Source organism: Nanorana parkeri, unplaced genomic scaffold (genome assembly GCF_000935625.1).
Source record: "Nanorana parkeri isolate BGI_ZX_2015 unplaced genomic scaffold, ASM93562v1 scaffold780, whole genome shotgun sequence".
In the NCBI taxonomy this organism is placed as follows: Eukaryota; Metazoa; Chordata; class Amphibia; order Anura; family Dicroglossidae; genus Nanorana; species Nanorana parkeri.
In genome coordinates this window covers 247091-274943 of record NW_017307048.1, presented here as the reverse complement: position 1 = coordinate 274943, position 27853 = coordinate 247091, and the positions used below count along the sequence as shown (strand labels likewise).

At 42.4% G+C, this 27853-nt stretch overlaps 1 protein-coding gene across 2 annotated transcripts in view; it reads right to left on the bottom strand.

The window, feature by feature from the left end:
• Nucleotides 1-17078: 17078 nt before the first annotated feature.
• Nucleotides 17079-27853, bottom strand: part of LOC108793759 (lymphocyte antigen 6 complex locus protein G6d-like) — a 16802-nt gene continuing 6027 nt past the window's right edge. For both annotated transcript variants that reach the window (XM_018564785.1, XM_018564784.1), the window contains exons 2-3: nt 19920-20030; nt 17079-17373 (exon numbers count right to left, since the gene is read on the bottom strand). In XM_018564785.1, the coding sequence (XP_018420287.1) occupies nt 17171-17373; nt 19920-20030 (314 nt within the window). In that variant the 3' untranslated portion in view covers nt 17079-17170. The remainder of the gene's footprint in view (nt 17374-19919; nt 20031-27853) is intronic.

The following is a 27853-nucleotide window of genomic DNA, read 5'->3' as shown; positions in this document are numbered from 1 at the left end:
AGTTGATTCTGGAGGATCACTGACCCAAAGATGGTTAAACCCATTCCACAGGATGGAAATTAGTCCTTTGGCTACACCTTTAGGATCATTTTATCAACTGAAGCATCACACCATTTTAATTATTTATAGCCCTGTAACTCCACATGTTATGACTTAGAAATGCCTTAAAATAACATTTTCTCATAATAAAGATACTATTCCCTGCTCGTCTCTCCAGTGTTCTGCGCTGGCATAGCTGAGTAACAGCTAAACCCCTTAGCTCACGTGTTCTCACGAGAATGGTATTGCAAAGAAGGGGAGGGAATGTGTCAGGTCATTATTGTTACTGAGTGCTGATTACTGAGTACAAGTCAGTAGAATGGGTACAATGACACCTGATGATGATGGCTGCCATTCAACCTGAAAGACTGAGGACATCTTGTGATGGTAAAAAAGTACTATGGACAACAGCTTCAAGGATCTAAGGTAAGTACTGCAGCAAACACTTCTTTTTCCATTTTATTTTTTAGTAGGCTATTCATTTTTTGTTTTTATTGCTACTTTGAAGCAGATGAAAAATAAATAAATAAATAAATAATTGCTGGGCGATAAGGAAAAGACATTCAAAGTCTCTTCAGCCCCCCAAAAATTATTCCTCTCCCCCCCACCAAGCGATTTTTTATTTTTTGTTCATACTGTACAGTGCATATGTCATGCATTATACACACTCAGCCCATTCTCTAAGATGCCATGAATGGGCTGGTGCCGGGGAGGATATAACTCCTGTTCGCATGTGCAGGAGTTAGACCATCAGTGGCCAACTAATGACCGAATAGGACTTCCGAGAACCCGGATATGGGGGGCGGTGGAGATGTTGGTGCTAGGGGACAGCTCTGAGGACCGAACATTGGTCATACAGCACTGGAGAAGGGCACACTTTTAAGGTAAGGTAAGTAAATAAAAGTAAATAAATAGATTTAAACCGGTTTAATTCCACTTTAAAGATCAAAATCTAAAAAATAAATAAAAACAGGCAACAGATATTGAACATTTTTTGGTTGCTCTATTTAAAGAAATTCACTAATTTCTAGTTTTATAAGAGCAATTTAGGATTACAATGTGGCCTTTACAGATGCAGGTCCATTCTTACTAGGGATGCACCGATATATTGACCGCCGAAACATAAAGTCCGAAAATGACACTTTTGGCAAAATGCCAAAAGTCCAATTTTTTTGTCCGAAATAGCGGTGCATCCATTCTTTCTCTCCTCCCGACTGGGCGCTGCTCTGTGTTCCAGCGGGAAGGAAAGAAACTGTCACTGGCAGCTGAGCGGTGCGGGAGGAAAGCACTGTGAGCGGCCTCTCTTCTCCCTGCAGCGCTCAGCCTCCTGTCACAGATCGGGAGAGCGGTGTGTGGGCGGAGACAGCTTGCAGTGTTGTCACAGGAGGCCAAGCACCGCTCACTCAGCCTCCTGTGACAGCGTGTCAGGAAGGAGAGTCGGTACAAGCAGTGATCGCTGAGTGCTTGTAAATAATTGAGGGCGTAGTATGTTTACTGTGTCCTCAATTATGAATGAGTGGGAACACTCATTATAGAGGATTCCTGTTCATTTATAACAGGGGCTGCCGAACTCTGTGTCCTCAATCTTTTTTTCTATTTTAAAAGGGAAATATCAGAGATCTGTTTAGACCCCTAATTTCCCCAAAGCCCCTAAAAGTAAAGTACAAAATAAAAATATTTAATAAAAATAAATAAAACTAAAATATAAAAAAATAAAAAGTTGATAAAGAAACAAAAATAAAATATTTTTTTAAAAATTGAAAAAGTTAGGATAAAAAACATTTTCAGTTTTGGTTTTGACTTGACATTTGTTTCATTTCGGTTTTGAAATTTTCATTTGAGTGCACCTGTAGTGCTTACAGATCAAGTTTTACATTCTTGATAATATATCATTGTTATTTATGACAAAATATGGACGACAAGAAACTATCTCCAAGGATGGGATAGGCCACCACAAGTATTTGTAATTAATTTGACCAAAAAAACAAACAAGTTTTGTAAAAAGGTTACATTGTTCCAAAATGCCAGTCACACCTATGAAATCCTTCCTGCAAATACAGTATGTCCTCTATTAGGCATTTAGGCTGGAGGCCAAAATTAACAAAGCAGCAACAAGGTAAGACAAAACCTAAGAATAATACAAATGATTCACCTGGACATCATGTGCAAAATGCAGTTTGCGTTGAATAGAAATATGACAAATCTACACACACAAAAGAAAAAAGACATTGGGAGAAATCAGCTTCTGTCTTCAGTTTGTTCAGTAAAGCTTTGAAAATGAAAGAGAGAAGTTGATTGGTTGCCATGGGCAGCTGCTCCAGATTTTATCTCCTCCAGGTTTTATAAACCCCCCCCCCCATTGAGCAAAATTGCAGAACATTTTTAGTATTTTTTTAAATATATTATTATTTGTTGTGAACTTAAATGGCAGGATCACTGTGTTAGTGTTCCCTCATTACGAGCAAGCAGTGCTAATTTCGTTGACTAAATATTTTTCATTTTTTTTTTATATCGTCATTTGGCTGTTTTTCCGTGACCAAAGCAAAATACTAGGACAGTTCACGGGATGAAAATTCGGTGAATTTACGTAGACTAACGAAAACAAAACTAAAATCGGACGGACAATTGCATGATGACATCCGGTTCCCTGAGGCCTTCCTGGCAGTAGGCAGACGTGCACAATTCCCCATACTGATCTACCCAGCGGAACACCAGCAAACACAGCACTTGCTGCACAACCGCAAACTGTACAGGAGACATCATGTCAGCAGGGAGAAGAGAAGATGTATGGATGCATTTTACATTTGTTGCTGATGGGAACAAGACCATGTAAACCATGTGAAGCGTCAAAACTAAGACGAGGCCAGTAAACTTACAGTGAGATGCAATGGGGTTGATTTACTAACCTTATAAACACACCACGAACGTGTATACACCTCTGCAGTGTGTTCCCTCCCAGCATGATCTATGGGTGGAATCTAAACACCTTTGTAATGTGTACACACCCAGCAGGTGTGTTGTGCAAAGCCCTGCATGAATTCCAAGGTGATGTTGGGTAAATTAGCTCTATGTTGTGTTGCTTGCGTTGATGAATGCAAGGAATGTAAATGCATGAGCTAACCATTTTTGTCTAAACTGTGAAGCAGCATTATATATGCATCATGTGCATGATTTTTACATATACGGCATTAGTGGAAATATGCTTTTAGAGACCTTTTGGTTGATAAATACGTTTTGCTGTGTGAAAATCACACACACCTGGTGTGTGTGTGTGTTTAGGTTAGTAAATCACCCCCATAGTGTTGCTATGGGAATAGCGCATAGCAGTAACAACTGTTCTTAAAGTGACATTAAACCCTCAGATTTTTTAACATAAAACAATACTGTAATGTGTGCCTTAGTGTAATCCATGGTAGTTTCCCTTCTCTTTGCTGCTCTTCCTTTTAAATATGTATCTGTTCTCATGCTCTGCAGAACATCTGTTTTGCAGCAGACTGCCTTGTCTCAGGAATGGATACACGGTGTCTGTGTATACGTTTGTATAGGCTTGTAACCTGAGCCAGCACTACAGGAAGAGGCCCTGAGCTGAAAAGGGAAGTTCTCCCCCAGCATGAGAAGACATGAGGATTTAAAAGGAAGAGCAGCAAAGAGAAGGGAAACAACCATGGATTACAGTAAGGCGCACATTACAGTATTGGTTTATGTTAAAAAATCTGAGGGTTTAATGTCACTTTAATGGGATATTTACCTCTTTTGTCAAAAATGAGAGAAAGAGAGGAGTTGATAAGAGTAATGGTTGTTATACTTTCATGCACTAATGGCATTGCAGCCTGTGACCTTTTTCTTTGAAGGTATTTGAGAACTAGAATAGTCAGTTGATTGATTCCCCCGCTAGATATAAGCATAACCCACGTAATAAATGAATGTATTTATTGCATTTTTTTAGCTGTGCTGGTGTTGTAAAAAAAATACTACAAATCAAAACTGGGAAAAAAGTGTTTTTTTTAACGTTTTTTTTCTCTTTTTATATATTTTATTTGTCCTAAGTGAGGCGTTAGACACACATATGTGATATAAATATGTAGCCCTATCTGTCCTCTAAAAAACAATATATAATATGTGTGGATGCACTTTGTAAGAAAGTATATTACTGACGTGGAAGAATCACACAGCAAAAATTTCAAAAGTGTGTCGGTCATTTACGAACAGAAACGAAAAACAAGCTCAGTCATGAAGGGGTTAAAAGGAGAACTATGGGGTAAGTGTTTTTCCCCATAGTTCTCCTAAGGGTCACAGGAAGACACAGACTAGCATCCTCCCGTGACCCAAAGCTCAGTATACCGCGAGCTACAGTTTACGGTATACTGAGATCGCTGCAGCCGGGACGGATCCCGACATTACTGTCGAGATCCACCCAGCTGCGTGATTGACAGCTGGCTCTGCCCATCTAGAGGCAGAGCCAGCTGTACCCTTCCCCGTCCGTTCCGCCAGTCAACGCTGGAGGATCAGTGACAATAGCTGCGCTAAGAGTGTGATTAATTCTCAAACGATACCATGGACCAGCTGCAACAATTAGTGATTTTGTAATCATATGTAGTAGTGCTGTATATGTTGCGCTCAGTCTAAACGTGCTAAATCTCTCAAAATAGGCGAGTGAATTCCACCTCCTAAATGGTGAAACCAATGTTTGAAGGTATTTAAATAAATAACTGTGTGCCGTGCTCTAAATTATCAATATACTGTATATTCAAGCATCAAACCCTCTGTTGATGCACGTGGATGAACACAAATATGCAAGTCCGTGATTAACTATAAATACATGAAACAATTAAATAAATTGATTAAATAATCTATTGGTTATGCTGAAACACCAGGACCGTCCATGAACCCCAGGGTTGTATTTTTATGTAGGTAGAAGGTAAATTTACTTTCCTTTCTTTCCTTATGAGGCATCAATTGTCCAAAAGGTTCCTATTCTGTTATATTCATATTAAGATAACGGTGCTTATATCTCGCACATAGTCTCTTTCATGCAGTGATCGGCCGCCTCCTCGATCCCGCACGGCTGGGTGCATTATATTAGTTTCACCTTAGAAGTTGCATTAGTGAAATAAATGGACTTTTGCACGATATTCTAATTATTCGAGTTTCACCTGTATTTCTACATATAGAAATGTATAATGGATAAAGAAAATATGTGGCAATATAAGAAATGGAGAAACCCGCCAGGGGGCATCATACTCTTGTGCAATAAAAACTCATATTTCTAAAAATTACATATTTCTAAAAAAATACACTTAATTATAATACATCTGATGAATACATGCATTTCTACATATGGCAATATAGGGAATGGAGCCATCCGTTAAAGTGCGGATACCAATACATATGAATAAATTGCGTTAGCCTATGTGTGGGGAATTCAATGCCGTTGGATGCTACGAAACCAGCTCCTTGCTCTATTGGCCATCTATTGTCTTATTATGTTAACCCTATGTGCTCCCGTCCCGGCACAGCCGGCATTACCCACACCTAGATTGCTGTCACTATTGTTGCGTGATCAGAGGCCCCATCGATTTTTGCTGGAAAAGGAAGAATACATTATTTAGCTCTGCAGATTCACAATCTTATTTATATTTAGACCTATATATTCTAATTGTAGGACAGCTTTATACACGACCGTCCATCATATTGGTACTAATAGGTCTGTGACTGTGGAATTCCAATTGATGGTTGGTTTCATCCTCTGAATATTATATTTGCATAGACAATATTACATCAGCCCCAGAGGATATGAATACATGTAAATAAATATGTGCCACAGATATATCTGGTAGGATCCCTTCACTGACAATTGGGGGGGCAAACGCGTCCTTAATCTATGATAATACTCCAAAGTTAATATATTATATTGTGAGACTTTATGTTAAACATGTCCTGTGTATTTATTTGTGTTATGTAATGGCCAAACGAAGATTCCCTCAGGCATGGGGTTTTATTAGAAGTTCTGGAAGACAAGTACTCTTCCTCATTTTTTCGTGTGTCCACAGATCTGACTTCATAGGAATATTTGTTTGCGGTGTTCTGTCACCTAATGTTCTAGTAGGGGTATTACTCCAAACTTGTTGGATGGGAAACAAGTACTATTCCTCTCTTATTCATGTGCCCACAGATAAGACTTAGTAGGAGTATTTATTTATAGGGTTCTGTCAACAAATGTTCTAATAATAATTTTTATCCTTCCCAAGTAATTTAATCATTTGTTAAAAAACTATTGAGATCCAGTTCTATGTTTAGGCCTTTCGGGGTCATGGTTTCAATCACAAAAATCCATTTTGTTTCGTTCTTAGAAATATCCCTCCTTAGCTGACTTCCCCTCCAGTGTTTGGTTATTTTGTCCAAACCTATGAATTTAATACCTTTGGGTTTTTTTTCCATGTTTCTCCCTAAAATGTCTAGGCCCACTATGATCCATCTTCCCTTTCTTGATGTTGTTGATATGTTCACGTATTCGCGTTCTGAGTTCCCGGGTAGTCCTGCCTATGTACTGGAGGCCACACGGACATTCCATCATGTATGTTACATGTGTACTCCGGCAGGTAATAAATTATATGATCTCAAATGTCCGCTTGTTGTAGTTTGATTGAAATTGCGTGATTTTTTTCTTTCTACCTGTCTCGTTGCACCCTACGCATTTACCACATGGAAAGAAGCCCTTTCCGTCAAAAAAGGAGAAGGGTTTCTTTGGGGGATCCAATACATTTCGTACCAATTTTTCTTTCAGGTTAGGAGCTTTTCTATAAACTACTCTCGGCTTTGGTGTGATCAGTGGTACCAGTATTTTGTCCTTCCTCAGGATAGGCCAGTGTTTTAGTAGAATAGATTCTATTTCTTTATATTGTGTGGAGAAGTTCATAATAAAGAGAATCGGTTGTTCTTTATCTTTCCGTTTATTAGGTTTCAACATCTCTTCCCTGTTCATTTGCTGTATGTTCATTCTCATACTATCCAATTCATGTTTTTGGTACCCCTTCTCCAGGAATCAATTTTGGATTTTGCATGCTTGTTCCTCAAAATCCTCTACTTTCAAGCAATTCCTTTTCATCCTTGCACATTGTCCCATAGGGATTCCCTTTAGCCGTGTTGGATGATGACAGCTGCCCTTGGGTATATACCCATTTCTATCAGTAGACTTGAAAAAGGTTTTTGTAATAAATTAATTTTCTATCCCTTGTATTGTTAAGTCCAAGACGTCGATACTGGTTTTACAATAGTTATAAGTGAACCTCATCCCTTCTATGTTGGAATTAATATATTCTAGGAATTATTTCAATGAAGGAACATTGTCTCCCCAGATTAGTATCACGTCATCAATAAATCTTCTCCACAGTCGCAGACCAAACCAATTTTGCTCATAAATGAAAGTTTCCTCCCATTTTGACATGAATAAATTTGCGAGACTTGGGGCAAATTTTGCCCCCATGGCTACACCCTTAATCTGGGTATAGAAATCCCCTTTGTACCAAAAATATTTTTTTTTGAGTGCAAAGTCTGTACATTTAACAAGAAAAGAGATCTGCATTTCATCTAGTTCCGAAAATTCCTCTAAACCCCATTTTATGGCCTCTAGCCCTTTGGCATGTGGTATGTTGGTATATGTTGGTATACAGTATATACATACATATTCATATGGAGCATTTATATTCCGGTAAGCAGGGCCGGCGCTAGCACATAGGCAACACAAGCGGCCGCTTGAGGGCGCTAGTGGGGGAGGACGGAAAAACAGCGCCTCCCTCCCATACACAGGAGCAGCACAATCTGCTCTCTCCCCGAAGCTTGCTGTTCTTGTTCTGTCCCGTCCGAGATATTAACATATGAATGGGCAGCGATAATTTGCATATCAATAAGACTCTGCCCATTCATATGGGCAGAGTCTTATTGCACCCCTCCCCCGATGCTAAGGAAGAGAAGACTGCAAGAACAAGGTATGTTTAGGCGCCTCTCCTTTTTCCTCTCCATATCTCTCCTCTTTGAGGCAAACTAGAGGGATTCCGCCGATTCAACGGTGTGGCTTGGTTGGAGTAAAAGGGAAGGAGGGAGCTGCACTCGACGCACCCAGCCGTGCGGGACTGAGGAGGCGGCCGATCACTGCATGAAAGAGACTGTTTGCGAGATATAAGCACTGTTATCTTAATATGAATATAACACGTGTGTGACAGTTTCATTGTAATGTAAATCACTCACCTCATAGTTCTTCTTTAACAGAGAACTGTTAAAGTTTTATATTCAGGTAATATGTGCAATGGCGTTAAAGTCCATAATTTTATTTATTTTTTTAATATAAAGTTGCACGTCTGTTTGTGAAAAAGTCATATTCAGTTTTTTTTATGAAACTTGGTTTTAATTGTACGATAAATGAAGACGTTCTACATCACAACGGCTAAATCTGTGTCTGTATTGCATGTTCAAACCTTAATACCATAAGTAACAACAGGTTAATATAGAGGTTTACTCTAGGAGTATATAATGTAATGAGTTTGGAAATTCTAGAGAACTGCTTAAATAATGCATTACACTAAAAATAAAACCATTAGATTTGAGTCGACTAAAACTAAAATTATTCAGATGACTAAAAATAAACTTTTTCGGCAAAAGACTAAAACTAAAATGAAATTTGCTGTCAAAATTAAGTCCAGCTCACCATATTGGGTTATTAGTTTCATTTTTATGTTCCGCACTTGCACCTACATACAGTTACATTTCAGTTATGGGACCACTGATTTGTCTATCTATCTATCTATCTATCTATCTATCTATCTATCTATCTATCTATCTATCTATCAATCAATCAATCAATCAATCAATCAGTCTATCAATCTATCAATCTATCAATCTGTCAATCTATCAACCTGTCAGTCTGTCTGTCTGCCTGTCTGTCTGTCTTTCTGTCTATCTATCCCTCTATCTATATATCCCTCTATCCATCCATCTATCTCACTCAATGTTTCTCAACCTTGTGGCACCCTTTAAAATTATGCAAAATCCCAAGGCACCCTAGTATAAAATGTAAAAAACAAAGTGTGGTTTCCCACAAAATAGGGGTCTGGTATGGATTTTAAGGAGGACCCTAAACAAAGAAAAACAAAACAAACACACAGGCTCTTCACGTCAGAGTCCTCCTTTCACATCAGAAGCCGGCTTCACATCAGTCTCCCCCCCCCCTTCTTCACATGAGACTGCTATCTTTTTATTTTCCCCATAGTGCGGCTAAGGCAGCATGGCAGGGGACGAGATGTGCGGCAAGTCTGGACAAAGGTGAACTCCTGCCCTCTTCTGAATGCTTGGGAAGGTCCTGGATGTAACCCCCCCGGGATTAGTGTCAAGTATTTCCATGGTTCTGGTGGCTGGCTCGCCTGCATCATGGAAATAAGGAGATAAGGACTAACCATGGTACCAGACTGTGTTAGACCGAGATTGATGGAACTGCCATGTCTCAAACCTAAAGAACAAAAGAGACTACCATGATATTTTTTTCTTTTCTCGTCATAGGAAAAAGAGTTCACCATAAAAGTTACCTTATATACAGAAATTAGTATTATGGGATAGGAATGGTATTACCAATAATTTCAATTATATTATTATTAGTATTGCATGAAGCATCTAAATATTTGCTTAATTGAGTAATTTCATATTTTGTTTTATATACACAATATTCAACCTTATATATTATTTAGTTGTACTTATTGACACATTTTAGTGTATGTTATTAATATGGTGTTTTTTAAAAGTACAAATAAATTGGGTATATTGCTATTGTTGTAATCAGTGAAAGAATTTAAGATTACTTTATTCTCAATGTATGTGGAAGAAAGATTAATTGTTTTTCTTGCTCAGACTTTCTCAAGCTATATATCTGTTAAAGAGACAGTAAATCTGACATGTGCTGTCAAATATATCTGATTAATTATTAATTTTATAGACTTAGGTCAGAGGTCATCTCATGAAATAATTATTGGAATTTTAAAGAAAAATCCAAAATTATACCTAATCCAACATTGCCCTGTTCAGGTAATTTGGAGTAAGGTGATCTAGAACCTGACATCATATTTAGGTTGAGATAAGCTTTCTCCTCCCACATTTTTGGGTGATAAAAGTTAGGGGAAAGTTAGGTCAGGGAAAACGAAAAGACTGAAAAAAAAAGTAAAGAATATACAGGAGGACGTACACATACACAGGATGGAGAGATCTGAAGCTGATGGGACGGGCTGACAGGGGGAACAGGACCAAATAGAAGCTGAACATTTCTTGTCCCTACACTGACACAAAGCTGACATCTCTTAGACAAAAGAATTGAAATTTTTTGGTAAAGTATAAATTTCTATTTATCTGTAAGCAATTGACTAGCCACATATATCTAACTAAACCAGGGGTGCCCACAAGGTCGATCGCGATCTACCAGTCGATCGCGTAGCCCTCTCCTCCCCCGGGCTTCTCTGGATTGAAAAGAAGTGAAGGAACCTGCAGCCGGCGGCGGGGGAGGTCGGAGAACGGAGCCGCTGTCACAGATAGAACTAATGACGAGCAGTGAGGAGAGAGAGAGACGCTCGGCCAGGATCTGACGGCCGGCGCCTCTCTCTCCCCTTACCGCTTGTCCTTAGTTCTGTGACAGCGGCTCCGTCCACTCCCCCCCGCGGCTGAAGTGCTCTTTCATTATTTTAAAAGGGAGGCTGTTTAGACCCCTTATATTTCCCCGAAGCCCCCCCCCCCCCAAAAAAAAAAAAAAAGTTTTAAAAAAAATTACACAAATTAAAATAAGAAATAATTAAAATAAAATAAAAATAGTAAAGAATAAATTAAAAAAACGTTTTTTTTTCTTGCCTCAGGTGAGAGCTGGCTACGACTATGCTCCGGTGGTGCTCATGCGGCTGCCAGCTGAATGTGTCAGACGCTGCAGATGGAAAGGGGCAGGACACCTCTCCCCATGTGCAACGTCGGCCACCACGGGAGGACAGGACGCCCCAGACCTCTAGGGCACACTGGAATGTAAGTCGGCCGACTCCCTGCGTTCAGGTGTGGGGGGGGGGGGTGGAGCTGTATTGAAGTCAATGGCATCGCCCACAGTGCGATCACCCGCACCGGAACGCAGGCACATTAGTGCCTGCATTCCGGTCCAGTGCGATCTGCAAAAATAGTGCTCGCAGAATTTTTGCGGATCGCACTAGACTGGAACACAGGCACTAATGCAGGCGATCGCACTGTGGGCGAGGGGCCTGGCTGCGGTGCCTTTTACTTCAATGCACCGCCCTGGCCCCTCCCGCCCCTGAATGCAGGTGTTTTGTCGTTGGTAGATCTCTTTGAGTTCGTCATTTGAAAAGTAGATCTCCAGACGAAAAATTTTGGGGGCGCCCCTGAACTAAACCATTTGGTCATTTTTAGCATCAAGATTGAATTACATTAATTTTTAACTGCAGCGGAAATTGTCTCCCTTCCTATCTCGGGAGAAATATTTTTGGATTCTCCTCGAAGCTTATTTCGAGGAGATGGTTTGGTTGTGATGTATACATAAAAATAAAATTACTTGGTAGACGTTTGTCTTTACCGTTAATAGATTCTTGGCTGATGGCCAGTCCTGTGCATAGTCTTATGAGTTAGTTCATGCGCAGTAGAAATTTGAGCTTTTGAACATCTGTTTGGCTGGGAGAAGTCACGTGTCAAATCTGCACATTAATTTGTCACATTCTGTTGAGCAACTGAGAAGCTACTAATTGCATTCTAGGAGTTACTTAGTTTTGTTTCATTAATATTTGAAATCATATCCTGCGGTTTCTTCTCTTTCTCATAGAACACCGGAGCTTGCAGAGAGGGGGCGGGGCTATGTAAATACTAAGCAGCTGTGAGGAAGGGGCGGGGTTATGGTAATAGCTGAACGGTCAGGGGGAACTAAGATTTACAGGGAACAGGTTTCCATACAACTGCTACACATTTTCAAGACGGAGAGAGAGGAAGGAGGGGCGGAGGCACTGAGGAGAAACGGCCTTCCATGCACGCGCTGTCATTTGCTGGCACAGATGACGGGGACAGAGGTAGGAAGAGAGCTGCTGCGCATGCCCATGTATTCGTGGACGCGCAGCAGTTCTCAAGGAATGCCGTCAGTCACAGTGAGAACAAGCAGTTGGGAGGATCCCGACAGCATTGTCGGGATCTCTCCCCACTGCGGCGCTTAGCCCCGCCCACCATCTTAAAGTAACGATTGTATGTTTAGGGTGCATTTTGGATTTTTTTTGTACATATAGATTTTTTTTTATTTAGTACTGAAAACAAAAGGTGTATAATTACATGGTACCAACATGAAAAAATCATCGCAGATATCACATTCAAAGAAAATAAAGCAAATCAAAGAGGCAGCTCCTTTGACGGGGTAGAATCATACAATGATGTGAAGTACTCTATGGAACAAATTGTATGAGGCAGTGTACATTGGTAAACAGGGTACCATATTATTACCATAGAGGGTATGAGTAGAAAGTGACCTTAACTAATCAAACGGATGGAACTTGCGTAGAGCTGGGCACGAGGTCTAACACCCAGTGTTTGGAGACTAGTATAGAAAGGTCACCAGCCGGGCGGGTACCAAATCATGGAGAACGATTCATCAAAGTAATGGTACAGTAATGTAGGATATTCGAACTTTAGGTCAAGGAATCAACGTAAAAAGACCAAAAGAGACCAATTAGACCATAGGTGACACCACATAAGACAATCGACACAGTAGGGAAGGGGAGTAAGCGGAAACAGGAAAAGATGGAGATAGATTTAGGAGGGAGAGAAAGAGTCAGGATGTGACCTTAAAACTGGGAGAGTGGAGAACGGATGAGATGGAGACGAGGCGGTGAGATGTAGAGAAGGTAAAGTATTTATAAATCCACAGGGACCAAATGGATTCAAATTTTGTCATGGTATTTTCCAATTATGCCATGCGTTTTTTGTGGGACATTATCCAGTGCATATGATTTATGACACTAGGCACACTAAGGGACTTTGTCAGCCAATTCTTCGCTATTTCCCTCTTTGCTGCAGTCAATGTGTGGATAGCAAGCTTAAAGGAGAATTGTGAGGTGAGTGCTTTTCACTCAGCCTCATAATCTGAGCCGACCTGTGACAATGAGACTGTCACAGGTCGGCTCAGTAGATCGGGAAGTGAGCGAACACATACCGGCGCTCACTCACTTCTCGATCTATCCCCGCAGGTGAGCCGTGACAGAGGAGTGACTGGATCCCCCCCTCCCCTGTCCGATCTTCCAGCGCTGACTGGCAGAACGGACGGGGGAGGGTACAGCTGGCTCTGCCTCTAGATAGGCAGAGCCAGCTATCACTCATGCAGCTGGGCGGATCCAGACATAATTGTCGGGATTCATTTAAGCTGCGGCGTCTCTGTATACCGCGAGCTGCAGCTTTGGATAACAGGAGGACGCTAGTTTGTGTCCTCCCGTTACCCTTAGGAGAACTATGGGGAAAAGCCCTAACCCCATAGTTCTCCTTTAAAAGCATTATTGGAAAGACCAGCTTGTCTACTGTTTAGGAGGGCAAAATAGGGGGTCTTTAGTTAACGGTTCGGAGAGAATGGACCTGAGAAGGCTGAAATTGTATTGTGATTGTAATGTCTTCCTTATATTGTAAAGAGCTGCACAAACTGTTGGCGCTATATAAATCCTATGTAATAATAAAATTTTCCCAAAATACAGAGACCACCGGGCAGTGCCACCATATGTGGAAACAAGTTCCCTGATCTGAGCATCCTCGGAAGCAATTTGGAGAACAATTTGGGTTGAAGGTAGCCACTCTGACTGGCACCATGTACCAACGTAAGAGGACTTTGTAATTGATTTCCAACATACTTGCACAAAACGAGCTGGACCTGGTGTTCATCCAGGACTAACGCCATAAGTCTTCACCCAGGGAAGACCCAAAGTCACGCTCCCATTGAGAGACATAAGAGGGGGTGGCGTATCAGGAGGGGCAAGTAGAGTGGGGTAGAGGAAGGAGATGAGGCCCGGGCTGTGAGGTTATCTTGGCATACATTTTCAAATGGTGAGAAAGCTGAGGGGCTGCTTCGGTTAGGAGCATATTTGGTGAAAAGGTCTCTAATCTGGAGGGAGTGAAAAATTTCCCTACTGGGGAGCTGATGTTCCAGCAGGAGAGGGAAAGCCTTCACCCCCATTTCAGTTTGAAAGTTCCAAAAATAGGTAAGGTTCCTTTCGGACCATGCAGAGAAAGCCAAAGTGTGAGCAAACGCTGTCGTGTTGCGCAGGAAGGACATTAGGGGTTGGTGCCCAGAAAATGAAACCACTTAGCAATTTGACTGAATCCCACAGGCGAAGTGAATGTAAGGTAATCGGGTTGGAGATAGGAGGTCTGTGCTTTTGGTTCAACCAAAGTAAATTAGACATTTAGGTTGGTTTGATGAGAGATCCGCATGGTATTTGGTTAGGAGGCAGGTCCATTCTTACGTTCTTGATAATATACCATTGTTATTTATGACAAAGTATGGACAAGAAACTAACTCCAAGGATGGGAGAGGCCATCACAAGTATTTGTAATTAATTTGACCCAAAAACAAACAGGTTTTGTAAAAGTTTATATTGGTCCCCAGGCCAGTCACACCTATGAAATCTCTCTTGCAAATATGTTGTCTATTAGGCTGGAGGCCAAAATTAACAAAGGTGCAACAGAAAAAGGTAAGAAAACCTCTAAATAATACAGATGATTCACCTGGACATAATGTACAAAATGCAGTTTGCATTGAAAAGAAATATGACAAATCTACACAGAAAAGAGACATTGGGGAAGGAATTTATGAAAACTGAAGCAGACAGTTTTCTTATGGCAGCCAACCAGCTTCTGTTTGCTTAGTTAAGCTTTGAAAATAAAACATAGAAGCTGATTGGTTGCCATGGGCAACTGCTCCAGGTTTTATAAATCCCCCCATTGAGCATAATTGCAGAGCTTTTTTTGTAGTTGTTTAATATATTTTTATTTGTTGGGAATTGAAATGCCAGGATCACAGTGTTTGAGTTCCCTCTTGTCATTTTAGGAGAAAGTCCAACTCACCCTGTTGTTTTTCTTATGTATGCACATATCCACTGCGCCTGCATACAGTTCCATTTTAGTTATGGGCCTTCTAATCCGGATCTCTCCTGATCCCCCTATTTTCTGATCCCCCCCCCCTTCTGATCCCTTTTTCTTTAAAATCATGCAAAAATCACAAGGCACCCCAGTATAAAAGAAAAAGTGTGGTTTTCCCAAAATCTATCCTAGATAGGTGTCTGGTATGGCTTTTAAGGAGGACCACACACAAAAAAACCCACACACACACCGCTCTTCACATTAGAAGCCGCCTTCACATCATGGCCCCCCTTCACATGAGACTCCTATCTTTTAATGTTCCCCATAGTGCAGCTAAGGCAGGGGACGTGATGTGCGGCAAGTCCTCTCCTGAATGCTTGGGAAGGTCCTGGGCTGTAAGCCCCCCCCACCCGAAGATTAGTGTCATGCATTTCCGTGGTTCTGTTGGCTGACTCACCTGCTTAATGGAAATAATGGACACCGTTTGAAAATGTGAAGGCATCCCTGGCAAAGCCAAAAGGCAAACCAGAGGGCCATAGCACCCTGGTTGAGAAAGGCTGACCTATCTATCCATCTGTCCATCTCTATCAAAAAGGCATAAAATGGATTTTAAAATTGCATGGATACAGTGAGGGTGGTTATGGTGGGGGACACAAGTGATTGAGTTGGATTTTAAAATTAGACTTCTGGTACAAAGTACAGTGAAGTAATTAAGCTGAACAAAAATACATTTATAAGTGCATAGCCAGCTACAGGGCTGGTGCAGACCTGGGTGATCCGGGACACGCATCATGGGACCACGTGCTTGTGTGTAGTTGCACACGGCAGTTGCCGCGCAGCCACATTTCAATGGGGTTACATCCACTCGGCAATCGCTGATTTTTACGACACGACGCATGGCTTTTTTAGAAAATAATGGCACCGCCATCGGGCGGTGGTGGGCGACTCCCTGACCACAAGGCAATCCGCGCATGGTTGCTGAGCGGTCACGGATTGTGCAGGTGTGAACCTGGCCTTAGCTCGGTTTTTATTGCCCTCTGTCTTGGGAGATTCACTACTTCATTTACTGGTGACCATTGTCACCGCAACAGAAAGCGAGGGGAAATCCAAACATTTTGAGTGGCCATCAGAGTAAGAGGTGAGGAGAAATCCTCCAATGGGGATGCCTGTTCTGGTGACAACTTTCCAAGGTGGAAATACCTGTGACTGTGAAAGATTTTCCTTCATTTCCTGTTGCACCTCCAGAAAAGGAAAGGAATAGAAATCCCACCAGAGGCAGCTCTCGTGGGACTAGCTCTCGTCGAGAGGGAAGAAACTGTCCCCCGCAAATGACATGTATGCTCCTCCAAAGGCGCTATCCCTACCCACATGACCCTCCCCCATATGAGTAATTGTTTGTTGTTTGTAATGTTGTATTGTGCCGACCTCGCAAGCGGAAAAGTAGACTTTGTACATTCATTGTCGACGATGTATGTTGTACTTGTACCCTAACTCATACTACTGATCAACCCCTGTAACCACGTTGATCATTATTGTGATTAACTTTTGTGAAAAACTTTCTTGAAAGGAAAAAAAAAAAACCCTTCTTTATAGGCCAAATCCTTTTTTAGTTTGATACTTTAAAAACTCTACCTACGTTCAAAGTCTGATCAACAGCACACTAAATAAAGACATTAAAGCTTGTAACTGAGAAAACAAATAAAAAAAAAAACCTTTATTGAAAAATGGAAGACATTTCAGCATTGTAGACAATTAACATTTTAGCGTGGGCACTCAGATTGATTAAAAGCTCAGGAGAACAATCACAGGCTGTGGAGGACAGACTTGGTACAGAGATTAGTCAATGTATTAGAAGAAAAAGTTAGGATGGAGGTTACATCTCAGAGCTGAGCCTCCCATCCAGAACCAGAGGATTCCATCTAAGGTAACTGGATGGGAGCCTCAGCAATTCCCGGTAACAGCCACCCTGATAGGATCCCTTTTAAATAGTCATCTTCTTGGTTCAGGCTTAAAACAACTTGGTTAACAGGAAAGCCACAATGGCAGCTACCCCAGTGACTATGGACACCTTTGGGGTGGCAGCTGAATTGCAGAGGCTTGTAATGCAGCAGGAGCGTGTGGTAGTCACAGTAATGCCCAAATAGGACACTGAGGATTCAGATAAGCAGTCAGAAAGGCTTGTACATCCTTTCTTCTTCAGATTGAGAAATCCTGCAAAAGACCAGAGTGAAAAAAAAAATTACACACTGTTTACATTTATGCCATAGATACACACTCTAGGCTCGGGTAGTCAACCTCGGCATTTCACCTGTGGTGAAACTACAAGTCCCATGAGGCATTGGAAGACTGATCGCCACAGGCATAATCATGATGGTACTTCAAGTTTCACCACAGCTGAAGTGCTGAGGTTGCCTACTTCTGCTCCATGTTTTAAAGAGGCCACATCATAAGGGTTTCCAAGAGCCTTTCATGTATAATAGGCATCCTGCAGCATTTGAACCCAGAGCAGCCTAGCTGAACTCTCAAACCAATCTCTGATCAGTTGTTTTTAGAATGTTTTATTGGCTCAGTACAACACTGGCTGAAATACCTATTCAGTGGGATGAATCATGGTTTTCTGAATGATTATGGATATATCTGCAGACCTTCAAGGTATATTTTTTCATATGAACTATATGCATGCTAAATAATGGAGAGGGATAATACCTGCAGGTACTATCTGCCACAGAGATCACAGCACTCACACTAACAATGCACAGGAGCTATACTTGTATTAGGTATCATCCAGGGTCAGGATCTACTTCCTGGATGTAGATGCTGGCTCGGACATGTAAATGCTGGTACACAGTCGTAGCTAGCTCCTTTTGCGCCCGAGGCAAAAACAGAAAATTGTGCCCCCAAACAGACCTGTGAGGTATGTCTCACGCCATCTGCCCCGCCTCCAGGATGGCAGCGCGCATGTGCAGAATGCACTGGTGGCCAAATCCAAAATAGCATAAAAATTTGTTTCGTCTGACAAAACTAATGAAAACATTTGTAGTTTCCGTTCATTTTGTCTGAAACAAATTTTTAGTCTTTGCACATGTCTAGTAATATGTGTGCGTGTGTGTGTTTTTTTTTGTTTTTTTTTAAATTTTTTTGTTTTGTTTTGTTTTTACTGTTGCGGGGCTTCGGGGAAATATTAGAGGTCTAAACAGACCCCTGACATTTCCCTTTTGAAATAGAAAAAGAGATTGAGAACACAGAGTCCTCTGCCCATACAGACGGGGAGAGCAGCAGGGATCCAAGGAGATCCCTGCTGCTGTGCCGCTCCTCTTCTCGCTGCCGAGCCGCGGCTGTGTTGGCCGTCTGGTGCTTATGTTGCCAATGGCACCTTGTGCTTGCCATGGCAACAGGGGCGAGGGGGCACAGCCAGGCCAGCCCTGGCTGCGCCCCCTCTCAGCTGCGCCTGAGGCGAGTGCCTCACTCACCCCATGGAAGCTACAGCCCTGTGCTGGTATCTGTACAGGTCTTGGTTCTGTTCACAAATTTCTGATAAAGATCAGCTTTATGACTTCTTACAAAGTTACAATCTGATCATTGGGGGAAGAGGAAATGCTTCTTCCTGCCTGCAGCAAGCTGATGACATCACAGTCTAGGCAAAGTCACCAGGACTGTCTTAAAGGTGGCTTTTTGGTGGTAAAAGGTGCAGCTTTTCTAAAAGTAAATATACTGTTGCTATATATTATGACGTGTCAGAAATGTATTTCCAAAGTTACTGAAAAGCCCAAAAGTCTGTTTGAGATGAGGAGATTTGTGATGATAGAGCTTGTTGGCCCGTATGTTTACATATTAAAGGGAGATTTGCAGGCCAGAAATGAGCACCACAGGGATTTGCGCAATTTGTTTGTGTGATTAAAAACAATTGGTTGTATGCCCATTGTAGCTTTCTGAGACATTTACTGAACAAAACTAATTTATGGGGGAATAAACTATGCCCTGCAAGCCATGCACCCTCTTGAAACCTGCTTGTGTCTCCAAAACTCTACCTTAAAGCCATCAGCAACCAGGTGTTAGGTGTTCCTAATTCTGCTTTCATCATCATTGGTTTTACATGGCATCCTCACCTCCAGCAACACCGCACAAAAATGAGGACAGAGGGACAATAACCTTATATTATTCAAGTATCGGGAAAGAGAACCCTGCTCAGGGTCTATTACAAACAAAAATGGTGAAATGACAGATAGAGAAGTAAAATTAGGTTTTGTCATAGTTGGTAGAGATCAGAAAATTGGTTCACCAGAACTGCTATTTGACCTAGATAAAGTAGGCTCTTGGGTATTGAAATACCACCCAGGTTTCTTCATCCTGATTTGGACTGATGTGACTGGGTCTGCTCCTAACCCCTCTATCAGTTACTAACTCAGCCTCCACTACCCCATCAGTCATTAATCCAGCTTCTCCTACCACATCTGTCATCAATCCATTCTCCCTTACCCAATCGGTCATGAATCCAGCCTCCCCTACCCAATCAGTCATAATACAGCCTCCCCTTCCCAACTGGTCATCAATTCAGCCTCCCCTACCCAACTGGTCATCAATCCAGCCTCCCCTACCCACCTGGTCACCTGGTATATCCTTAAGGATATACATTTCTCAGTGAACAAATACCGTCCATGTATCCCAGTAGACATTTGCAAAAATCTCTCAGCAAAGCCTGTTGACTACAATTTCATGGATTCACGCACATTTAGGCAGCATGCCTATGAACTACTCACCAGTGTTATCTTTTGCAGTTTCTGTGCCACAGACTTGTCCAAAACTGCAGGAATCCTTAGAAGGGGCTAAGCAAAGTCCATAATCACAGGAATAGCACTCAATGGTGTGACCTGGTAGAGAAAACAGAAGACAAGTTAGGGGAGGCCCATCAACATACCAGCCAACTTTTCTTGGCATTACTAATACAGTTGAATTTTAGATCCACATAGAGTTGTACTGTCCCAAAAATTGGTGGGGTCTGCCATAATATCAATATGTGTGCGAGATGTGGGATTTCAGCTTTTGGTTCTATCACAACAATCAGTTGGCCAAAACAGCAAAGCACACAGCGGAAATACACATATGAACCTTAATCTGAAAAGCAGTGCTGCTTCAAAGAAGTATCAAGACAAACTTCCCTAAAGCGTTTTTACACAAACATGCACTTCATTATAGTGTGCCAAATTGCTTTCCATTCACTAAATATACACGAACATTTTAGGATTCTGTACAGCCACATTTGCAGGGCTTGAAAAAGTTTAGGGTGTCTCACCAGTCAGTCAAAAATGTCACCAGTCAGCATGACCGGACTATAGCCTTGCAATTTATGTTAACATTTTTTGGGGACAGATAGAGCTTTCTTTTGGTGGTATATAAAATCACCCCTATGTAATGAAAAAAGTACAGTAAATAAAAAAAAAAAAAAATAATTCCCTATGTTATGTTATAAAACATCTATTCTTACCCATATTTTTTTTATAAAATATAAAAGACGGGGTCACGTCGGGTAAATAGACACCAAACACGTCAAGCCTTAAAATTGCATGCGCCCGCAAAATCGCAAAAAACGACCACATCAGTTTAGTGTTATCAGTGATTAATGGCCTGAACATTATTGCTCTCACTCCGACGTTCGCGGCGATATGTAACATGTGCGGTACAATAGGCGCAATCGTTTTCGCATGTAGGCGCACCCAACGCACCCAACGCATATCTGAGTGTGTATGTGGGGGGTGGAGGACTTTAAAAAAAATTGTGCTTTTTTTTATTTTTTATGATTCTTTAATTTTTGTATTACTTTTTTTTTTTTTTTCAAAACTTTATTATTGCTCTCACTCCGACGTTCGCGGCGATATGTAACATGTGCGGTACAATAGGCGCAATCGTTTTCGCATGTAGGCGCACCCAACGCACCCAACGCATATCTGAGTGTGTATGTGGGGGGTGGAGGACTTTAAAAAAAATTGTGCTTTTTTTTATTTTTTATGATTCTTTAATTTTTGTATTACTTTTTTTTTTTTTTTACACAACTTTATTGCTATCACATGGGGGGCTTCTTAGCCCCCTATGTGATAGCCAATTTACATGACAGGTCCTCTTTATGAAGACATCAGGGGTCTCCAAGACGCCTAATGTCACCTAGGGACCCCCAGAGAAGCTGATGAAGCAGAGATCGGCTGCATCAGCTTCTGTAGCTGGAAAATGAGACTGAATGCAGGAAGTGATGTAATATACATCACTTCCTGCATTCTGGGACTGGAGAGTAGATCAAAGGGAGATCGTGTACTGATCTCCCTTTGAACTCCTGTCACAGAGCCGTGCCGGTTCCCGGCCGCATCGGGCAGAGCGCATCTTGGGACCGGCAATGGCAGTGACAGCTGCTGGTAATACAAGCGATCGGGCGTCCCGAGACGCTTGATCGCTTGAATGCAAAGCTCCCGGCCGACCGTGTAATTACAATGGCCAGCCGTTGTAAAGCTCCCGGCCGGCCGTGTAATTACAGCGGCCGGCCGGGAAGCTGCTTGTCGGGCTCCGGCATCCACTCGTCACAGACGAGTGGATTTTTCAAGCCCTGCACATTTGTAACTCATACCTTGCAATACAACAGCAAAAAGTTTCCCTGCACACTAACCAGCCAGCATGCAAAAAAAAACTTGTCTCACCGCTAAGGTTAAAAACAGAGGTTTAGATACACGTCTTCTGCAGAAAATGTGAAAGCTGCAACGTATGTCATACCCTGCAATAACGCATAGCCAGGAGGATGAGAGCATTGTATTACAGTGAACAAAACAACTATTGTCACATGTCAACTTCCAAAATGCTAACTAAACAAAGGAAAGGAGATACACCATTGAGTTCACTTTGAAAATTTGCTTACTGTACATAACCCATGGGCACCAAGGCAGTGTTAGATGAACAACATTGTGCAGTACAATAGAGTTCTGTTTGAGCAGCAATCCTTGACATTCCTGAGATTTGTATTACCACAAAACCAATACAAAAACAGATACTGTACTCCTACAGAACAATACAACACAGTGACTTCCTGGTTAGACTTTCTGCCTTGCAGCCAGGGAGGGGGGTGGTTCTGGTTCAAATCTCAGCCAGATCCCCTCCTACACTCCAAAGACATGCAGGAAGGTTAAGGCTCCATTCACACCTGAGCGGCTGTCTGTGCATAATCAGCTGTACGGATATGTACGGAGCCGCTCTACACAGGGAATTCAATACACTTCAATGTGCATCGTTCAGGGCATTATAGTGGCCGCACGGCTTTGCCCCCAAATAGCCCAAGGGCAATAATCCTGTGGATTCCGCTAATAGCCGCAAACTAGCGCCATCCGTGCGGATTTTAAAGTATTAGCGTTTTTGGCCTGCACAGAAAACCGTACAGGTACCATAAACATAGCGTGTGATTGCAGCCTAATTGGTCACCCGGTACCGGGTGTTCGCATTGGACGGGTCTTTTCTGCCCGTGCGTGCCCGCTAGGGGGCGCGCGCGAGCAGAAAAAAAATGCCGTCTGGCGACAGCAACCCGCCAATGCGACAGTGCCGTCCGTCCGTTTTTCTACTACGGGCGGACGGCAACTGGTTAAATTGGCCCCTTGTATGTAAGTGAGATAGGGGCCTTAGATTGTAAGCGCCTCGAGGGCAGGGACTGATGTGAATGTACACTATGTAAAGCACTGTGTAAATTGTTGGCACTATATAAATACCTGTAACAAAATAAAAATACTGGCTGCATTTAGGTAAAATTTTAAGCTGAACTCCAGATACAAGAAATGATTCAAATACATTTTTCAGTAAACACACACAAAAAGTATTAATCCACTTTGTGTGCACCAATGCCTTTACCCAACCAGATATTTCCACGTAAGAGTAGCAGAGGCATCATCACAGTGCTGTACATAGCCTGTGCATAGCTGTGGGAGTGACCAAGAAGGCCCCACCCACTACATGCTCCCTGGCAGGAAAACCCCCACAGGAGGGGTGGAGACAAGACCAGTCACCCTGCAATAGGAAAGAGCAGCAGTGAGCGGTCTTCATTACAGGAAGCTCCAAGTCTCACACTGGATTGCTGCACAGATCTGGGGGAAATACACAAAGCTCACCAAGATTCCAGGAAGGATACACATGACTCTTGTATTTGGACAATATTTCCTTATCAGAGACTTTAGCTTTAGGCATTTAATACAATTTAACATTAACAATTCAGGAGACAATCAGACAGAGTTTTTAAAAAATCCAGTGAAAAAAGCTAAGAGGAAATGAGCCTCTCATCTCTGGCTGCAGAATACCGCAGAGCCGCAGACACACATATGCGGCTCATCCACTTAATTGCATTTATTGATTAGCAGGTTTCGCACTACACCCAACCTAAAGCACACATGCTGACATACAACGCACATATGCTGGCTGGTATAGACACACAACATGCGTATAATCTGTTCCTCAAGCATAGAGACATCAAGATGACAAATACTTTGAGGTTTTATTCTGTAATGTCAGCTGATTGTCTACTGAGAGCGTCTAGTAAGAAGGTCAGAATTAGACAGACACTGGCGGCATGCTCTGAATTCACAATTCTGCTGGCATACCAGCAATGCAGCCCAGCCCGGCCCTCACTGACTGCTGCTATGTCACCGGATCAATTTACTGAGCAGCTGCTAGGAGACATCTACAATTCCTTCCCCTACTTACTAAGTTCCTCTTTTTATAAAAGGATATGACTGGTTCCCCTTTTTATAAAAGGACATGAAAGGACTGTACCAGCAATGAGTAGTTGGATTATTTTGTAAACTAACATTACAAAATAAAGCCAGTGTGTAAAAAAAAATAATAGTTTCTTGTGTCAGCAACAGAGATATTAAGGTCTAATTTCAGCTTGGGGAAATAAACCTAAAAATTGGACCCCCGGCAACTCTTGAGGGCAACCCATCTCATCAATAAGGCACAGCTCCTCTTCCAGTTTGAATGACACCCAGCATCATTCAAACCACTTCCCGTAAGCCCAGGGTGTCCACTGTGGATATACAGTAGAATGTTGTAAAGAGTGGTGCTACATCACCATGTGTTGCCACTTTGCAGCATTAATGGATTTATTTTAGGGTTGTTCCTAGCCTTGTTGCTACCTGAGGTGGGAAAGGGTGCAGGCGATGCATACAGTCAGGATGAGGTGGGAAATGTAGTGCTGGTGATTCCATCCTCTGAAGACTTGGCCACCTGGGATGCTCTGGCCGGCATCCTTTCGGGCCCCCCTGTGCACGGGCCCCATAGCGGCCGCCTGGGTCGCTATGGCGATTGTTACGCCACTGGCGCATGGCCCTTACACATCTCCCCCACCTGGCTCTTAGCAACCTGGGACACACTGGCCAGAAAGGGGGTGTTAGGTACACTGCATAAATTGTGCATCAGAGGAGCCATGCTGCCCCACCATGTGACCCAAAGAGCTGCCACCTGGGGCTACCTCATAGGGACAGCCCTGGGTTACTTTCCAAAACTCCTGCACAGAATATAGCATGATGGATGCCATTCAGTTAAAGGCATGGGTACCAAAACTTAAACACCCCCCCCCCGCGCTTTGGTAAAACTACAAATCCCACCATGCAGCTGGCTCTGGTAGTCATTCCTGTGGCTGTCAGAGTCTTGTAATGCCTTATGAGACTTGTAGCTTCACAACACATGGAGGGTGCAGTTTGGCTACCTTTGCTCTACAGTGTCACTGCTGAGACAATAGCGGGAAATTCTGGCACATCCCTATTACAGGCAATAATCTAGTGCCAACAGTTTACAAATCACTTTGTTTATATTGGTCCCTGTCCTCCAGGAGCTTGCAGTCTAATGTTCCCCTCTCACAGGCATACATACATATACTAGGGCCAGGCTAGACAGGAACCAATTAACCTTCCAGAAGTGTGGGAGGAAACCTCACAAGCACAGGGAGATCATGCAAACTCCATGCAGATGGTACCCTGGTTGGGATAGGTAGCCCAGATAGCAAGGATAACTTGCAACAAACTAGTGGCAGGGTTAAATTGTAATTCTCGTTAACTTGCTGCACACATTCCTGGCAAGTTGTAGTTTTGCAGAACACTCGCAGCACAAGTTCTAGTTGACTCTTATTGAATTTGTAGCAAATTTGCTTGGCCAGTCTACAGCAAGAGCTCTGCGAGTGTACAGCACTTTTGCGTCTGGGTGACTGAGCTCATTTATTTTTGAAGTTCTAACTGGTTTAAAAAAAGTTTATGTGTGTATATATTTTATGGTTGAAGTTTAAAGATATTATTGCAGTGTACCTGCCAGCCCCTTTCCATCCAGAGCGTCCCAGGTTGCTAAGAGCCAGGCGTTGGGCAGGGAGATTAATATGGCCCTTACACATCTCCCTGCCGGACTCTTAGCAACCTGGGACGCTGTAGCCGCCGTCCTTTGAACAACATTCGTCTAGTCTCTGATGGCATCATCATCATCAAATGTTCTGACGAAAGTTTGCATCAGTTTAAGGCTAGTGTTACAGCTTTGTATTGTTGTCACTGGAACAATATAGAATGGATTATATCAGATTTTAAAAAAACTGTAGCGTTTGTTCTGTTTGAGTGGCATGTATGGCACACCAGCTGCCTACATGTTGTGACTTGCTTTCCATTGTGACTCATTCTGCACACCACAAAAAAACTTTCCGATCGTGCCAGATACGGAGATCACACCATAACAACCCTCTACAGGTGTGAGGAGAATGGATAAGCTGGCCATTCGTACGAACATTCTCACAATCTCATCAGAACATTCGATGTTGTGATCCGTTTTTGTATTTGATACAAATGTTTTTCTACCAAGAAATGGTTTTATCTTAAGTTGAATTTGTACGCAAGTTGGAACAGGTACGTTTTTTAAAGTGCAACTCCAGCCAAAAAAAAGTCTTCATTTTGGATAGCATAGGGAAGGGTTAACCCCCCTGTAACGTTTATTTTGCTGTGTGTTCCCCTGTTCAGATGATTTCACCTCACTTTCTGTCCCTGTGACAATTGGATTTTGAACATTTTGGGTTGTCGTGGAAACAAGGATTGGTGATAAAACTTCAGTGGAGACACCTTTTTCCCATAACTCTTAGGCCCCATTCACACTGCGCAATTCGCAAATCGTGCGTTTGTTGCTCCAAAAAGGGTCCTGCTGTAGCGACGCACGACCCGCGACAGCAGGACACTTTGCCCCATTGCTAAGCATTGGAGAGCGATATCGCGCAGTTTCACACTGAGCGACATGAAAATCGCGCGATTTTGAGCGATATTGCGTGACGAGCGATATTGAGCGACATCGCGCAACTTTTTCCTATTGGGCTGTATGCAATCAGGAGCGAAATCGCTTGAAAAAAGGGTCATGTAGGAGCGACAAGCTACACTGACGAGCTACAAGCGATATTGAGCGATATTGAGCGACGAGATGTGAACAGCTCCATTGAAATGGATTGGAGAAGCTACATAGAGCGATATCGCGTGGAAATATGAGCGATATCGCTGCAAAAATCGCTCGATAAATCGCTCAGTGTGAATGGGGCCTTACAGGAGTGAATTTCCCTTGCTAGGGGTAGATTTCCTTTCACTTCCTGTTGTTTCAAGGACAGGAAGTGAGATTAAATCTTTCTAATGAAGATACAGACAGCAGTATAAACCTCAGGCCTTGTTTACACCAAGCGCGTTCCAGGAGCAGAGCAGTTGCAGACCGGATCAAAACTGCGTCCAATGTATTCCAATGGTATTTTGGGCTCTAGTTCACACTGCAGCGTTCAGTTCCAGAGCATGTAAAAAAACTGCAGCAAGCCCTATTTTACCTGCTCTGGAAGACATGCAAACGCATCAAAAACGCATGCAAATGCCCTGGAACGCAGCGAAAGCCCATTTTAAACTAAAAAAACAAAGATTTTTTTGTTTTTTAACCTAAAACGGCCCGGAACGCAGCAAAAAACGTGGCAAAAACGCGGCACAACCCACTGCACTGCGTGTGCAGAAACTCATGCAGATCTGGTCTGCATTTGGTGTGAACAAGCCCTCAGTGACGCAGAAGAAGAGGCGGGCACCCCTGGTCTGCAAGTCTAACAAAGAGCCAACTTCCTGTAATGTACATACAGTACTACGAACCAGACCCAAAAAGGCGGGCACACGCAATAGCATTACAACTACTGAAATGCTGCGCGGTACACTTTGGCTGCAGCCTGGGACCCCCTGCTGTACAGTAATAGCCTCTGTTTGTAATATGTGTATATAGAATTTATTAAACATTGAAGATGCCATCAGAGATAAATTTCGTTTGATTTTAACATTTGATTTTGGAATAAATAGAGTTTCTCGAATGAAAAAACACATTTCACATTTCAAATTTAGTTCAAGAAATAATTTCCTTCCCGCTCCTTCACATTTGTTTTTGTCACTATGGTCAAAATCGAGCGTCTGTTTGACCCACTAGAAAATTCTAGTGGTGTATGGCCAGCGTTACACTCAAAGTGGACCTGCTATTGCCTACATGAGCCTGCCTGTGGCTTAGATAGCTTTCAGTGCATCATAGGAAATCTGAAAACCAGGGGATTCAGATATGTAAATCTTTGACTTGCGCTGAGAAAGTCACTCTGATCACCCATGTCCTGCAACTTATTTGTGGTCCCTCAATACAAGAGGTGGCTACT